General features: G+C 52.7%; 6 protein-coding genes across 6 annotated transcripts; 4 read left to right on the top strand and 2 right to left on the bottom strand.

Moving 5' to 3' along the window:
* Positions 1 to 598: 598 nt before the first annotated feature.
* BKA58DRAFT_21345 (uncharacterized protein) lies at positions 599 to 3,176 on the bottom strand. Its single transcript, XM_046166087.1, has 2 exons — positions 2,558 to 3,176; positions 599 to 2,511 (listed from the first exon to the last, which is right to left on the bottom strand). The coding sequence occupies exons 1-2, from the start codon at positions 2,875 to 2,877 to the stop codon at positions 690 to 692; spliced, it is 2,142 nt and encodes a 713-aa protein (XP_046031434.1). The 5' UTR covers positions 2,878 to 3,176; the 3' UTR covers positions 599 to 689.
* Positions 3,177 to 5,300: 2,124 nt separating this feature from the next.
* On the top strand, positions 5,301 to 7,524 carry BKA58DRAFT_21320 (phenylalanyl-tRNA synthetase alpha chain). Its single transcript, XM_046166082.1, has 4 exons — positions 5,301 to 5,834; positions 5,889 to 6,346; positions 6,396 to 6,679; positions 6,736 to 7,524. The coding sequence occupies exons 1-4, from the start codon at positions 5,520 to 5,522 to the stop codon at positions 7,296 to 7,298; spliced, it is 1,620 nt and encodes a 539-aa protein (XP_046031433.1). The 5' UTR covers positions 5,301 to 5,519; the 3' UTR covers positions 7,299 to 7,524.
* Positions 7,525 to 7,664: 140 nt separating this feature from the next.
* BKA58DRAFT_306219 (uncharacterized protein) lies at positions 7,665 to 8,399 on the bottom strand (the record flags this gene model as incomplete). Its single annotated transcript, XM_046167102.1, has 1 exon — positions 7,665 to 8,399. One exon carries the CDS (start codon positions 8,397 to 8,399, stop codon positions 7,665 to 7,667), a length of 735 nt encoding a protein of 244 aa, XP_046031432.1.
* Positions 8,400 to 8,741: 342 nt separating this feature from the next.
* BKA58DRAFT_21261 (uncharacterized protein) lies at positions 8,742 to 9,720 on the top strand. The gene is made up of 2 exons (XM_046166072.1): positions 8,742 to 9,561; positions 9,650 to 9,720. The coding sequence occupies exon 1, from the start codon at positions 8,865 to 8,867 to the stop codon at positions 9,438 to 9,440; it is 576 nt and encodes a 191-aa protein (XP_046031431.1). The 5' UTR covers positions 8,742 to 8,864; the 3' UTR covers positions 9,441 to 9,561; positions 9,650 to 9,720.
* BKA58DRAFT_21279 (heterokaryon incompatibility protein-domain-containing protein) lies at positions 9,677 to 11,746 on the top strand. The gene has a single exon (XM_046166074.1). It carries the CDS (start codon positions 9,913 to 9,915, stop codon positions 11,467 to 11,469), a length of 1,557 nt encoding a protein of 518 aa, XP_046031430.1. The 5' UTR covers positions 9,677 to 9,912; the 3' UTR covers positions 11,470 to 11,746.
* Positions 11,747 to 14,032: 2,286 nt separating this feature from the next.
* On the top strand, positions 14,033 to 15,315 carry BKA58DRAFT_302737 (starch binding domain-containing protein; the record flags this gene model as incomplete). The annotated part of the gene is made up of 3 exons (XM_046166944.1): positions 14,033 to 14,135; positions 14,165 to 14,635; positions 14,687 to 15,315. The coding sequence occupies 3 exons, from the start codon at positions 14,033 to 14,035 to the stop codon at positions 15,313 to 15,315; spliced, it is 1,203 nt and encodes a 400-aa protein (XP_046031429.1).
* Positions 15,316 to 15,782: the final 467 nt, after the last annotated feature.

The raw sequence follows: 15,782 nt of genomic DNA, 5'->3' as shown, positions 1-15,782 counted from the left end.
GTCGATCAAAATGTTCAGGTATGAAGGTATTTGCGGGGTAAATGGTGAGAAATTATCCAACACGTTCAGTTCAAGGGATGAGGGCGATAAAATGTGATTATCTGTATTGCATTTCATAGTTCTACAACCACAACAAGTGACCAGCTTTGAGTTGCTTTATACCATAGGAATAAAGACCCAAGCACGAGTTTCCCATCATCTACACATATCCACATGCGGAGCACCTCCAAACGTAATGGTACAGCTTGGGCAAGGAAGAGACGATCTCTACCTCAAGCTAGCCTGCCAACAATTTGATAGGTTTCCCATCGCTCAGATCCAAACAAACCCACTGAAAGAACGGACGCCGTTGAGTACGGCTAATTACACTTTCCACCGCTTTTGTTCGTGTGAAGTAAGTATACATTGAAAAAATAAGACAATCCGGTGCTCGTGTACGCAATGCCGGAGAGACGAAATGGAAAGACAAGCTAAGAACTGTATGTTCATTCATAAGTAAAAACGCCATGATACGCCGCCCGATGTTGAAACGCCACAATGGGAGAGTGAGCGCTGAATATGCGAAAGTCAGAAAATGAGGGAAGGAGAATCTATCAACAAGCACGTCTGCGGCGCCGGCAAACAGAGCGACAAACAAGGAAACCGAGAAAGCCAGCAATTAAAGGGGTATATTTGCGAAGCGTGGAAAGTCACTCAGATCCCTTTTCGTATTTGACGGGGTGGAAGAGCGTGTTGCGCATGCATAACCGGCCAGTGCCGGCGTCCTCTTCTTGTGGGCCGCCCTTGTCGTTCTCACGAGAGCCGAGCCACCTTCGCCACCACTCGGATGAGAAGCCAGCATTGTAGTAAAAGCTGTTGCCCAGCTGATTGTGCTCGCCCCAGCCGAAAACGCTGTCGGTGGGCTTGGGTGGCTTGTTGAAGGTGCCATCGAGGGCTTCGAGTGGCCAGTTGTGATCAAAGTACACGGGGTGTGCAGCATAGACGGCCTTCAGACCGTGATGGAAAGCGACTGTTGGAGGCCACATTTCAGGGAACATGTGGTGCTTCATCAGGTATGTTTCGCGGTGCATGAGGTCCAATAAACGTTTCGATAGACGCGAAACAGTAATAATTGCACATCGTCTCGGGGGTTCCGGGAGCTCGAGGTCGTAGCCTGTAACGTCGTCGCGGAAGACCCAGTTGGTCTTGGCCGGGTCGAAGATTGGGTTGAATGTGATTATGTCGGCATCCTCACCAACACCCCACTCATAGTTGTCTTGCGAGTACGAGTGCGGGGGCTCGGTCTCAGGAGGGCTGGGAAGCATGCCAGTGTTTTCAAATTTGGGTGGGCCCCAGACAGGCTTCTCGTCGCTGTTGTAGAGCTCCTCCTCAACCATCTCGGTGAAGTTCTTCCAGGATCCGTGGAGCTCAGGAATGTAGTAGCGAGACGATCGCTCCCACAGACCTTTGCGGGGCTGCTTCTTGGCCCACTCGCCAATCTTGTTGTGGAACTCGTAGTAGTGACCGCTGAGACGGAGATCCATTTCCCAGTTCCAGTAGAAATCGTACTCTGGACGAGCTTGCGCGAACCACTGCATTGCGAAGTGGGCGCTGCGGTAGACAGAGTGAACAGGGGCCTTGGCGTGGTTGTAGACGTTGTTGGGGAACGGCTCTGGGTAGTACATGCGCATCTGCTGCTCGGACCAGAGGGTCGCCATGCCCCAGAACTCTTTGGGTAGGTTGTCTTCGATGACCTTTTGGTAGATCTCTTCCGAAGACCAGATAGGGAGGCTATCATCCTTGACGTGGAGGAGGAAGTGCACATCGTACTCGCCTCCGGACTTGAGCGCGAGCTCGTTGATCATGGCGCGCAGAGTGAGGATCTGGTAGTCGCTGTACTTGTAGCCGGTCCAGGTGCGGAGAACGTAGGCGTGGCGTGGCACCTTCTTCTTGGCGGGTGCAGTCTCCTCGGTCGTGTTCTTCTTGAAGCGGTGAGCGTTCTTCTCGCGGCATCGCTTCATGGCGGACGCCCAGTTGACCTTGCGGTAGTCGACCTTCTTCTCGTAGCTCCAGAGCTTATCGGCACCGCCTTTTTCAGACTTGCCATCCATGTCGAGACCGCCCTCGTCGCGAGAGTACGAGTAGCCGTAGGGACCAAGACGACCGAAGCGCTCGAAACACTTCTTGTCGTCAAAGCCAATCTCCTCGTACGAACCAAAGAAGGGCGCAGTCATGTTTTGAGGGATGCCGGGGTAAGCGTAGATGTCGGGGAGATCGATCTTCTCTTCCTCGTCGAGGTAGCAGGTCTTGACTTCGTCGTGCTCCTTCAGGTACTCGGGCGAGTCAAACTTGTATGGGTCAAAAGGCTGTAGCTCCAGCGGCGGCTCTTTGTCCTCCTTGGACATATGCGGCCACTTGGGCTTGATGTTGTCTTCTGGGTTGGGGCTTTGCGAGTACTTGACAAAGTCCTGCTCTGACACCCAGTCGCCGTAGGGAACAAGCGTGCGAACGCCGTTGAAGAAGCCATTTAACCTGACCTGTTAGCGTGCGAAGGGTTGAGTCGTGACTGGATGCTTACCGAGGGTAGTGTTCCCAGTGGTACTGTTTCCGCTCATCGCCTGTCCGTTGCTGTGCGTTCCACCTGTGTCTCCTGTAGATACCCGTGCCGAGCATCGAGGCCAGCAGCACTATCGTCACAGCGAGAGTGATGAGACGCGCGAACGATAGTCGTGGGCGCTGGAGGCGGTTGGCCCAGGCGGGCTGGCGGTACTTGTTGCCCCATGACTTGCTGCTGAAGAGCGGCAGTGGTGACGAGGCCTGGCTGTCCTGGCCGGGCACCTTTTCGTAGTTGAAGCGCGTTCGGATGAACAGCTTGCCGGGGTTGAATCGCGAGGCCATTGTCGAGATTGTGTGTGCGGATGTGCTGTGCAGCGTGTGGGTTGCCTATCGCATCTGCGGCGAGGCTGCGCAAAGGAGGTCGCTCGGCAAGTCGGAATGCAGGTGCGTGGAGCGTCAACTCGGCCGCGCGAGTGAGGTCGAGAGCAAAGACGAAGCACGACACTTGGGACGACAGCGGAGAGTGAAACGAGTGACTGTCCTGGAGACGGAGGCAGGATTATGGCGATGGCGTGGGCGTTGGGGAAAGAGCGCGGGCTGAGCAGGAGCGACCGACCCTTTTTCCCTCGTTGCTCGCCCCAGACAGCCTAGCGCTGCCTCGCACCTGCCGTCTACTGTAGCGCTAACTTACAAGGGTCAACCACCGACTTCTGGAGCACCACGGCGGGACTGTATAGGCTAGCCCACGCACCGGTGCCACTCCAAGACGTGCAGAACTCTCCAGATACTGCCCATCACAGCCGATCCGCCCCCTCCGCGTCTTCGCAGCGCTCCCAGCAGAGACGGCGTGAAGCCTCTGCTGCGTTATCGTCGAATGCAGCCCGCCACCAAATCAAATGGCGCCCAGCTATCAATTCACTCTATCGGGCCCTGCATGAGCCATGGCAAAGCGCACTATGCAACGGCCTGCCCTCCCGCCTCAACAACGTCGAGCGGAGCTTCTATTTTTTCTTGACGTCTTGCAACTCTTGACGTACTTGGCTGGGTCCTGCGATGGGTCCTCAATAATGCGACTCTGCATTCCCCCTGCCGCGACACACGCAGCTGAGCGAATGATGGAATCGCAAGATGCTGATATTCGCCGTTCCCTAACCCCTGGGCGTTCGCAGCGACAAGGTGGCGTTGTCTGTGATTGGCCTGTCCTGCGCCCCTAGGCTTGCATCCGACACCAGCATACGCGTCCTCTTCGAACGGCGCGGGCGGAACAGTCTAGGCTAAAAATACCTCCCCATCGAGCCACGGCGAAGTGGGCTCAGCGAGGCAATGAGCGCGGTGGCAGGGACGCCTGGACAGTTAGCTGCTGATATAATGTTGTTGCATTGCCTCCTCATATGCTGAAGCTGTCAATTTGCATGTCACCTGTCCATCGCCTGCAGTCAGTGGTGTTGAGCCATCTCGGCCCCTCTGACAGGCCCCACAGTTCCAATACTCTCTGCTGCTGCAGAACAAGGGCACAACTCCGCCGGAGCACATGGTATCCCACCCGATGACGTCGAACCGCGTGGATCCCGTCTGAGATGTAACCCTCACCATGCGCACATCATCAGCACGCAGACCGGTCGTGGTTTCCAGGAGCAACAATACCCAGGTGCGGGCTCGTAAGCACCATGCCAAACTATATTTCGAGACACCAACTCCAAAACCTGAACAGTATAGCTTAAGACCACTGCCCCTCGACGATTCCCGGTAACCGCGGCGAATAATACCGCCTGTAGTACAGACATCGCGATGCACTTTCGATAACATTCGACAACATGGGCGCACGTCCGCGATACCAACCACCCCGCTACCATCTGCACTTGGTCTCGGGATCAGCTAGCCAGCTATTCCATCACTTCCCCAAAGCGATTCCGGAACCGAGCGGAGGCCAACACTCTACGACATCTAGCTCTTGATGTTTTGTTCGACCGTCGACAGTGAGCGCATGTTGATCTCGAATCAGGCGCGGTAGTCGACTGGTAAGAGTGGCGGCTTCCAGGTGTGTGGACACAACGCGCTAGCCGGCAGAACCTCCGCAGATCTTGCTTGCGTGTTTGAGGTGCAAGTGCAACTTGCAACTTGCGTGGCCCTTTACGCGTGCGCCTTTTCTGCAGGATCGAGCTTTGATCATGAGAACTAGTGGGGACTGTAGTGAGTTACAGCGTTGTGCTAGCAGAGCGCAGCGCCTCTTGGCTTGCGAGAAGGCGCATAAAACTATTGTATGCACCGATAGCGGATAAGCATGACCAGGAAATCTTGTAGGCTTCTGTCCATGTGACACAAGTGCAACGCGGTTGATGTAAATGTAATGCGTAGTTGCGAAATAGGAAGAGGCACGAGCAGGTCGACTTAGCACCCGCATCGATGAGCATTATCTTGAAGGACAATCGAAGAAGCAAGTTGCTGTGTCTCGTGGGCATATTGAAGGCGCGAGCCGTAAAAGACAAACATGTCATCGTCGATTTTTTTTTAGTGTACCTCAATGTTTGGAATCTCTCTGAAACCATTAGTCTATCTGTATCGTCTTTCTGGCCTCGCTCACTTCACTTGCGCATCTGAAAGCGAGCTTGGATCTGTAGTGTCTGATCTATCAGTAACCTGTGTCCGGTCATTGCGACACGCAAATTATCCCACTTCAAGAGGAACTTTATAGATGGCTCACAGCCAATGGACGTCATTAGATGCATGCTTCCTGGATGACATACTTGTAAAAGAAGAAGAAATTCGGTCGCGCAGAGCATAGTCGATGGCATTGCTCGGTTCTGCAGGCAAGTGAGTGCCTGGAGATGCTGCGAGGCTGCGCCGCCGACGGGCCAATCAAGTAGTACTGAAGTCCGAACGGGCCTTCAAATCTCCGACGACCCTTCCACTTTCGACTCATCGCAGCAACCCCACGTTTGTGACTGGAGTATTGTAGCAATTAACTTTCTATCACAACCACAAAAATGCCTGGAACAAGGGGCCCTGTACCCGTGCCGCTCGAGACTAAAGGCCAGAATCTCACACAAGAAATCCTCGATCTCCTCGACACTAAGGAGCCCCTCCAGAGCAATGAAGACTTCCCCGCAATATCGCAAGCTGAAATCAAGGCTGCGCTGGACAGGCTAGCGAGTCGCTCTATGGTCCAATACAAGTCTCTGGACTCGGAGAAAGTTCTTCTCACACCAGAGTCGGAAGGCATAGTAGCGGATGGCAGTCACGAATTCAGGGTCTGGCAGTATGTCAAGGAGAAGGAGAGAGTCCCAATCGCAGACCTACCTGTACGCATACTATTATGGACTAGCTTGAGGATGAACGACTGACATAAAATACAGAACATTTTCGGAAAGGAAGTTGCGAGTGTAGGACAGGGCAATGGGTTCAAGAACAAGTGGATAAAGAAAGATGGAAGCGACATCATCCTCCTCCAAACCGAAGAGCCGAAAGATCTCAACCGCGAACTCCTCCAAGGCATCAAAGACACCCAGTCTCTTGACGACGCCAAACTCCTCGCTCAGCTGAAGAAGAAGAAGCTCGTCACCGTTACGAAAGTCATTACATACACCATCACAAAGGGCCCCAAGTACGCGAAGGAAATACCAGTAGAACACACGGACTTGACTGTGGAGCTGCTCACGAACGATGCATGGAAGACCGCCAACTTCAAGCCCTACAACTTCGCTGCGCTCGGCGCAAACCAAGATTCTGGCGCATTACATCCCCTAAACAAGGTCAGGCAAGAGTTCAGGAATATCTTCTTCTCACAAGGCTTCGTCGAGATGCCTACAGGACAGTATGTATCGGCCCAGAGATTATGCTCGTATGCGACTTACACTCTCTAGCTACGTCGACACCGGTTTCTGGAACTTCGACGCGCTCTTCGTACCACAGCAACATCCCGCCCGCGACATGCAGGACACCTTCTTCGTTTCATATCCACCAAAAGCCGACAAGCCGCGGTTAGACCCTGCGAACGAAGCGACGATGGACCGCATGGAGGCTGGATCAAAACGGCTTTTCTCCACACCCGAGAGCGAGAAGAAGGAGAAGAAGCCCCGAGACTTTGAGAAGTACTGGCAAGACGTCAAGAAGGTCCACCAAGAAGGCGCTTTCGGCTCAATAGGATGTTCGTGGTCACCCGATTCCCTGTTCAATGTGGACCTATATTAATAATGTACACAGACCGATACCCATGGGAAGAGGATGAATCCCTCCGCCTCGTCCTCCGCACCCACACAACCGCAGTTTCAACATGGGCTCTTCATCGCCTAGCCGAAGACCCACGCCCCGCCCGCTACTTCTCCATCGACCGCGTCTTCCGTAACGAAACCGTCGATGCGACCCATCTCGCCGAGTTCCACCAGATCGAAGGCGTCATCGCGGATTTTGGCCTCACACTAGGCGGCCTGATGCGCTTCCTGGAAGACTTCTTCGCCAACATGGGCCTGACAAACCTTCGCTTCAAACCCGCCTTCAACCCTTACACCGAGCCCAGTATGGAGATCTTTGGCTTCCACGTCGGTCTCGACAAGTGGATCGAGATTGGTAACAGTGGTATGTTCAGGCCGGAGATGCTGGAGCCCATGGGTCTGCCCAAGGATATGCGCGTATACGGATTCGGTCTCAGTTTGGAGAGGCCAACGATGATGAAGTACGGGGTTTCGAACATCAGAGAGTTGTTGGGTCATAAGGTGGATTTGAGCTGGATTCGGGAACAGCCGGCTGTGCGCTTTGACAAGGAGTAGGGTAGTGGACGAGACAAAAGTAGACGATGCGCATGATTGTAACGATAGAACGTACTCTGTGCAAATGATATCCAAATCAAGATCCAAAAGGTTTCTGAGAGATGAGTTTATTGTTGCTGCTTCGTAGTGTCTTCACTATCTCCCGCGCCAACCTCCCTGGTTATTGATCGGCTGACAGCACCTCGACGCTGGACAGTTGGATTCTTCAAAAGCGTTCCTCTTCGTCGCGTCGCGGCTTACCCTGTCACAATGTCTGCCGCCTATGTGAGCTCCGCACTTCTTCTGCGCACTGGTATCGACTCTCGTCGTAGCCTCTGTCTTTCATTCTTCCCTGATGTCATCGTATTCGTTTCCAATCCAGGAGTCTCACTCCTTCTCCAGACTGCTTCGAACATCCTCCTCAACCATCTTATTCCTCGCACCCTTATAAATCCAACTCTCCTCCTGCCCATCACCGCCCCACTTCTTCTTCGCCCATATTAGCCCATCCTGACCCAGCCCAAACCCAGCCCCAACAAGCAGTCCCAAGCGAATCGTTCTCGCAGCCGTCGAAACAGGAAACTGATGCCACGCGCTCCACAATCCACCCGTAACCATACCCGCTAACCCACTCGATATAAAATCCCTACTCCCCGCTATCCCCTTATTTATCCTCCGCATATCCAATTCATCCACACCCTCCATCTCCTCCATTGTGCGTCCTGCGCTCCATGTACCCCGGAACACGTCTAGACTCTCTTCTACGATGAAGAAGACGGATGACCACGCTGCGATATATGCGCCTTTTCTTAGTCCCTCAACAATGCCATAGCGCCATTTATAGTAGTTTTTCGACTTGTGGTACAGGTACCAGCCGGGATTTGAGATGGGCAGGCGGTGCGCGTTTTCGGCGCGGAAGCGCAGGGACGCCATGTGGCCAGCGTTTAGGGAGCCGAGTGTGAAGCCGGAGAGGAAGGAGAGTGAGGTTGTCAGGAGGAGGCGCCGATCGAAGGGCATGCCTAGGCGGGGTGCGTAGGGGAGGGGTTGTGTAGGTCGTTGGGGTGGTGTCGCGAGCATTTCTGGGGGTGGCATCGTGGATTCTGTGGGCGCAGTGGTCGCCATTGTCGAATTGTGGTGCCCTTGGGCGCGGAAATCAGTCGTAGTTGCGATGTTAAAATAATCGTTGGGTGAGGTTTGCGATGAGTGCGGAGGTGGTGCGGAGATGCCCCGAGTCCAATTCTGTCAGGGTTTCAGGAGCGCAGAGTCTTTGAGGATGGGCTTCAGGATATATTGTACAGATTCAGGTTATATGAATTTGAGAAGCAAGTACAGTTAAGGAAAAACGGGTTGAGTCTGTATTGGTAGTAACATAGAGGTCGTGGAAGCTTGCGAGCTCGGCTCGCCAAGACTTCTAGCAAGGGTTCAGGTCGCGCCTTCCTCCCCGCGAACCCCTCCATTACCTAGCAACAACGCGTCTCTATTTCTCAAACACTACAGCGTCACTCGCAATCACTTCAAAATTCCCATTGCACGCGTAACAGTTATATCCAACGTCTGTATCTCATCATACCCTACCACTACATCACGATGGCGACACCTTCACCGCAGACTTGGACACTTCGTCTCAAGTCCTACAAGACCACCGTCATCCTACACGTCGACCCTCTATACACCTTCGACACTATCAAGACGTACCTGTACGATGCTCTACAAGAGACCGACTTTAAGAACCCCGAAACCGGCGAGTCGATACCACTACCTTCATCCGCGTCAGACATCCAGCTCGGTCGGCCAGTAAATATCAACGACGCAAACGAGGGTTTCCAATTAGGAGAGTGGGAATATACCATTGGCGAAGAAGAAGAGGAGGGTGGCAAGGGTAAAGGAAAAGCGAAAGCCAGTGGGAGCGCCAACGGTGGCGCGAAAGCAGGCACAGCGAACGTCAAGCAATGTCCTAAGGGCGCCGGACTGAAGGACGGCGCTGTCTTAGCCTTCCGGTGGCCTGGCGACGGCAACTGGGACGGTGAAGATGAGCTCGACGTTGACGAGGGAAGACCTGGAAAGGCTGGAGATATGTGGGGTGTCAAGCTGGCGAGCTTCGAAGACGCGTACGGCGTTGAGAACGAAACGGATGTGGGTGGTAGACCGGAGTTCGAGGGCTGAACCAACCTCGACAGTCGTTCAGATGGTGTGCTCACCAGGGATGGCTACAGTTCTTTCCGCAGATCTCTCTGGGTTGAAGTATACATCATCTTAGCCAGTATTTATTTGGCAAGATTTAATAGTATGTATACTGCAAACTGCGACAAGATTCTCGCCATCCCTGGTATGCTCCTCGTTCTGCTATCTGAACCGAACTGATCTGGCAGTAGGAATAAGTGCTAAATGTACTCGCCATACACTGGGGGCCACTTTCTTAGCCATTCAGTCGCTGCATCGCTAAGCTCACTTCAGTGGGCTGTGAGAGATCGTAGCCTATCACGACCACCTTCAGCCTTGTGGCGTATTCAGTTTTGGTCAGCACAGCCCCGCTTCGTGCATTGCAATCCTCAAAAACATCCGCCTTCTCTTCCTTATACCATCAGCTCTTCCTTCACCTGCCGTGCTGCCACACGCTGCATCCATCTTGACAAAGATGGACGTTACGGTACACCACACAGCGGCACAAAACGAGAGCGCTTACTTCAAGCATGATCCTCTCGATCACACCAAGCCGTCGATCCGACTCGTACATTTACTTCCCTCGCTCTCGCCTAATGGCCGGATACAATGTTCCGTCATGCAGTCCACTGTCGATGCCGACTACATTTGCCTTTCCTACCGGTGGGGAAATCCTGCCCCCTCGAAAAAGATCTCGATCGACGGCAAGGACTTCGCTATCCGTCAAAACCTCTTTGACTTCCTGACCGCCGCTCGTGAGAATCACGCATCTAGTACACCTGCCACTCTTGGGCCGTATTGGATCGATGCACTATGTATTGATCAGTCGAATGTCCTCGAGCGCAATCACCAGGTTCGCCAGATGGGAACGATCTACACTAATGCCCTACGAGTCTACGTGTGGCTCGGAATGATGATTTGGGATCGCCGCACTCTTGTGCCGGTATTAAAAAAGGCCAAAGCTACCGAAAACGAATGGAGAACCTTCACCGACAACAAAGACGTACTTATACAGCGTGTTCTTGACAATGATTACTGGACTCGTGCTTGGATTGTGCAGGAGGTAGCGCTTGCCCGTCAAGTCACTCTATGGCTAGGCGCAGCCTCCATTGGTTTGAGCAGCATGGTGCAGGGACTAGACTATATCTGCTATGCAGATAAAGAGATACAATCGCGTCTCATATTTCGACTTGGCCGAAGCTGGCAAAAGGAGTTCTACAAGAACAAGAGCTTGGTTCATCTGCTTGACTATTTCCGGGATCAACAGTGCTCTGACGTTCGCGACCGTATCTTCTCGCTCCTTTCACTGGTCACTGGTGATGGCAGAGATCTGAAAGTCAATTACCACGTCTCTCGAGCTGAGTTAGCAGCGGAGGTCTTGCGTCAGTGTCAGGGCTCACTATGCTTCTGCACTGCATTACTGGTAGTACAGACGCTTGAGCTTGGAACCACGGATCTCTTATGTGTAAAGCCAGATCGTCGCCTATTACCCTGCCTCGAATTCTGTATCGAATACATTTCCGCATCGTCCGCCTTCCTGCCGGGAGCGGAGTCACAAAGCAGGAAGTGGCCTGCGGGTTTCAGCTTTTCTGACACCTGCGAGTCTGTGACATTGTTTCCTGCTAGACTCAACCGGTACCTCAAGTATTGGATTCACACTGGACCTGTGGAGCAACCGCTGTCGCAGAAAGATGGTGTCGTATTCAGGCCAGCCGAAGGTTGGGAAAACATCTACATTGTACGCATCTCACTACCATTTCTCGCAACGATGATAACCCACTCCGTGGACATATGTGTGCACGCAAAATCTGAATCTGCGAGAAGTGGTCTTCCCGCAGGGTATCCACGAATTTGCTACGCTTCGGATCACATGGAACAGCCAGGGACGGCGGAACCTTCATCACAATGGACTCGCGATGACGCGGTTCAAAGCGTACCCAAACGGAAAAGACGCCCAGAGAAGAATGACGGATGGTTCCGAGAAGACGCAGTACAGTGGTCACCTAAAAGGAAAAACAGACGCGTCGAATAAGAGGGGCTGTGACCGCGAGGAAGGATCCAGGAAAGGTGTAAGGGTGTATGATGCGACCACAGTGCAGTGAAATCGATTCAGAACCTGGATGAGTATCTGTGATTGTTGACGAAGATTGGAAGACAGAAACCCGACTGGAAGGGCAATGCCTACAGTTAACGTCGTCGCATCGTATCGTATGCCCTGGTCACGTGGTTGTCGTCTGCTGTGCCGCACTATTACATGACCTGAGAGCGCGCTATATCACGAACAGTTTAATTAGCCAGACGTGTCACAACCGAACCGACCCAATGTCTTGGGCATATACATAGATTTCTCTCCTGACGATGCAACCACGACGCCGTCTACCGCGACCCATCTCTTAAGCATTACGCCTGCTGTTACCTATACCTACCCCAGCCGCAAATATGATGCTCTACGATGCGCTAGCCCAGGAAGAGGCAGAGCAGATTTGTGAGGCTTGGAAGAAATGACTTGACGCCGCACAGAAAGAGATCGTTAATTTCGTCATCAAGCAAACCGGGAGTGATGTGGCGGGAGAATTTGGCGGCTATATGGAAGGGTCCTACAACATCTGCCTGATCGTTGAGCTCAACGCAAAGCCTACATACCTGATACACTTTTCACAGCCAGGGACAACAGCTACGTGTTTCTTGGATGAGAAAGTTCGGAACGAAGTCCAAGTCATGGATTTGGTGCGCGAGACCACGATCCCTCTACCACAAGTATACGGTTGGGGTCTGAATAGCGATAGCCCTTCAGAGCTCGGCCCATGCATCATAATGGAGTATATCGAAGGCAAACCGTTAATTGACGAATTAAGACGACCTATAAAGACCGAGGATGGTGTCGAGATGGACCTCTGGAGAGACTTGGGCAACCCAAGAGTTCTCCATGCCTGCAGCCAAATATGCGACTATCTGCTGCAAATATCAGCTGGTTTTCAGTGCTGCAGATGCTATAAGAAGGAGCGGTCCAAACGAGTGGGTAGCTAGCCAGTGACCTGTCACTGATAGTATGAATATTTTGGCAAGGAACACACCAAATTACCCTACCAAAAACTTCCCTACTACCAACGTCTCGTCTCCGAAGGCCTACTTTGAGCAGCTCGCCGATCAACACCTAGCTCATCTTCACGCCCAACCTAATGCGGTAGAGAACCGCGAAGATGCTAAAAAATGTTTCATCGCCCGTCACCGCCTCAAACGATCCATCGACCGATACCTGTCTACTGACACCGAAATAAGTCCTTCCAAGCTATATTGCTGGGACCTTCGCCCATCTAATATGCTCGTAGACAACGATCTGAACATCGCAGCCGTACTGGACTTCGAATTCTGTAACGCGCTGCCCGCGCAATTCGCCCATGACCCGCCCTTGGTGGCTTACTATATTGCGACCAATCATGTGGATCGATAATGACTTCCATTTTGGAGCGCTAAAAGACAGACTTGGGCCTCACATTGAACAGTTTCTGCAGGTGATGGAGAAGAGAGAAAAGGAGATAGGCGGAACTGTAGTCTCACTGCCTGCTTGCATGCGCGATTCATGGACCTCTAACAGATTCTGGTCCAACATCGCGATGAACAATAGCTGGAGCATTGATGCTGTCTAGTGGGCTGCGCTATATAAGCCGGGTGATGAGGTGCTCGAAGATGCTCCGAAGGACTAGATGGAGGCATTTGTGGAGATGAAGATGGAGCATTTGGATGCATATAACACGGAATGTAAGGCACGTGGAATTTGAGATGCGGAGAGTATGCCGGGGTGCTTCACGATACCGAGTTTGATGTAGCCGATACAACTCGGTTCTTCGTTAGTCTCGTCGTCTAGAATTCGATTCCCCGCATCCCAGCTTCCATCAAACGTGCTGTTTAAATTTAAGGTGCGGGCCGGGAAGCGTTTTGAAGTCCCCCATGACCATCCTGTTACACTAGTCATCGTAACTACCTAGGTTGGTTAGCATGTTTCCTGTCATCCCGACAGCGAGCCAATAGCGGAGTCGAAGAATTCGAGGGCTACGATGGATACGGCAAGCCACCGAAGCCCTTTACATTGTTCAGTAATAATTGGTGTAAGAGACGGACGCACTATGGTGATTGGTGCCCGGAGCGGGTTGATGCATTTGACTGAGTAAAGTTCCACGAATCTGGGGTACGGTACTTGAATGTACATGGGTATGAGCCGGACGTGCTAATTCCATGCGGCTCGCGAAACTTGTGGAAGCGATCAAGCGGGTATCATTGTTCTTCTTGGGGCCTGTTCATGTGGTCCGTCAAGCGCTCCGGGGTACCTACATGCCGACTTCGACCCAATGAAGTTCAATACAGCGTAACATCCATGTGCGTCCCGGAAGATTGCCTACAACCGAGAACAAGAGATCGTCGTGCCCACGGAGGCGATCGAAGATCTGTTGATCATGGAAAACTGATGGACAGACATGTATATAGCCAGGAAAGACGAACGTCCAAATGCCCTTCACTAGGTCAGTCAATCGCTCAAGAGTCGATCTCTGCTACTTCTTTTCTCCCCAAGACCTTTCCAGACAACAAATCTATCGACCATGTTCTCCCAGATCGCATCTCTTCTCGCTCTTGTGGCCAGTGCAAATGCACATGGCTATCTCTCTTCTCCTATGAGCAGGACTGGTCTGAATGCTCAGGCAAGTTATGGCGTCGAGTGGGGGACATTATAGGTATAACCCGTGTCGTCGCTAACACATTACAGTCTGGCGCTGATACGTGCCCGGAATGTACCATCCTCGAACCTGTTACAGCGTGGCCTGACCTTGATGCCGCAGCGGTGGGTCGCTCAGGTCCTTGCGGATACAACGCCCGCGTGTCCGTCGATTACAACCAGCCCGGTCCTCGCTGGGGTTCGCAACCTGTCATCACCTACAAATCCGGCGATGTGGTCGATGTGCAATGGTGCCTCGATGCCAATGGTGACCACGGTGGCATGTTCAGCTACCGCATCTGCCAGAATCAGGCTCTCGTCGACAAACTTCTGACGCCCGGGTACCTTCCTACGGAGGCGGAGAAGCAGGCTGCTGAAGACTGCTTCGAGGCTGGTGAGCTGAAGTGCACTGATGTTGCTGGGCAGACTTGCGGTTACAACTCTGACTGCCAAGAGGGTCAGCCTTGCTGGAGGAATGACTGGTTCACATGTGAGTACATCGCAATATTCGGGATAGTAACGCAATACTGACACTAATCAGGTGGTGGCTTCAACGACGGCTCAAAATGCAGGAGCGTCGACAACGCACCCCTCAATTCGTGCTACACCAGCATCGCAGGCGGATACACAGTCAGCTCCAAGATCAAGATCCCCAACTACTCAAGCAACCACACGTTGCTGTCGTTCAAGTGGAACTCGTTCCAAACTCCGCAAGTTTACCTGACTTGCGCAGACATCAAGATTACCGGCGGTGGCTCAGGCGGTTCCACCCCACCAACTTCGAGCAAAGCTCCCGCATCCTCAACGAAAGCGACTTCAACCTCGACGGCGGCACCTACTGGTTGCGCATCACCTGTCTCCACGGTAGCTGTGACGTTCAACTCAAAGACCACGACATCCTTCGGCCAGACAGTCAAAATTGTTGGGTCAATTGCTCAGCTCGGCAACTGGAACACAGCGTCTGCACCAGCGCTGTCTGCGAGCCAATACACCACCGCGAACCCGCTTTGGTCGACAAAGATCAACCTTCCGGCTGATATCAGCTTCGAATACAAGTTCATCAAGGTCGAAAGCAGTGGTACCGTGACCTACGAGTCAGGTGCTAACCGTGTGTATACCGTGCCGAAGGGGTGCTCGAGCGCAGCAACTGTTGCTAGCACGTGGAAGTAGGGCTGCAGATACTGGTGAGAAGAAGAACGTTATACGCTCCTCTGATCATGTTAGAGCAATGTAGAATGTCTCGATCGCTGAATATAACAATAATGCCAAACACTTGCTGGAACCGGTCACGCCTACCGACAGCGCTCGTGATGGCTGCTGGTGTAGCACTCCCAATAAGGTTCAAACTTCATTGGCAGAAGGCTACATTCCAGGCGCGTGATCTTTCACGTTCGGAGTGAGGATGGAAGCTGTTCGCAATGGTGGCTGGCGACCGCCACGTCGTGACCCGTTGACGCGACATCCTGACATGATGCACTAGACCGAAATATGACTAGCGCTTGTTGATACTGGCCATCAACATGAAATCGCTCCCTGTTCCGCAGTCGAGTCTTGCAGTACCATCGACCCATGCAGTTTATGTGCAGCTACTTTTCGAACAGCACACTCTGATGTCACACAGACGCGCGTGCAGAAGA

Source organism: Alternaria rosae (genome assembly GCF_020736505.1).
Source record: "Alternaria rosae strain MPI-PUGE-AT-0040 chromosome Unknown BKA58scaffold_1, whole genome shotgun sequence".
Classification (NCBI taxonomy): domain Eukaryota; kingdom Fungi; phylum Ascomycota; class Dothideomycetes; order Pleosporales; family Pleosporaceae; genus Alternaria; species Alternaria rosae.
The sequence above is the reverse complement of the archived record's forward strand: the minus strand, read 5'-3'. Positions and strand labels throughout refer to the sequence as shown.

Excerpts from the sequence above, each read along its gene's own strand:
- BKA58DRAFT_21345 (XM_046166087.1), bottom strand. The coding sequence starts at position 2,877 with ATGGCCTCGCGATTCAACCCCGGCAAGCTGTTCATCCGAACGCGCTTC. Across the intron at positions 2,512-2,557 it reads CACTGGGAACACTACCCTCG|GTTAAATGGCTTCTTCAACG; the intron begins GTAAGCATCCAG and ends CTAACAGGTCAG.
- BKA58DRAFT_21320 (XM_046166082.1), top strand. The coding sequence starts at position 5,520 with ATGCCTGGAACAAGGGGCCCTGTACCCGTGCCGCTCGAGACTAAAGGC. Across the intron at positions 5,835-5,888 it reads TCCCAATCGCAGACCTACCT|AACATTTTCGGAAAGGAAGT; the intron begins GTACGCATACTA and ends CATAAAATACAG. Across the intron at positions 6,680-6,735 it reads CGCTTTCGGCTCAATAGGAT|ACCGATACCCATGGGAAGAG; the intron begins GTTCGTGGTCAC and ends TAATGTACACAG.
- BKA58DRAFT_21261 (XM_046166072.1), top strand. The coding sequence starts at position 8,865 with ATGGCGACACCTTCACCGCAGACTTGGACACTTCGTCTCAAGTCCTAC.
- BKA58DRAFT_21279 (XM_046166074.1), top strand. The coding sequence starts at position 9,913 with ATGGACGTTACGGTACACCACACAGCGGCACAAAACGAGAGCGCTTAC.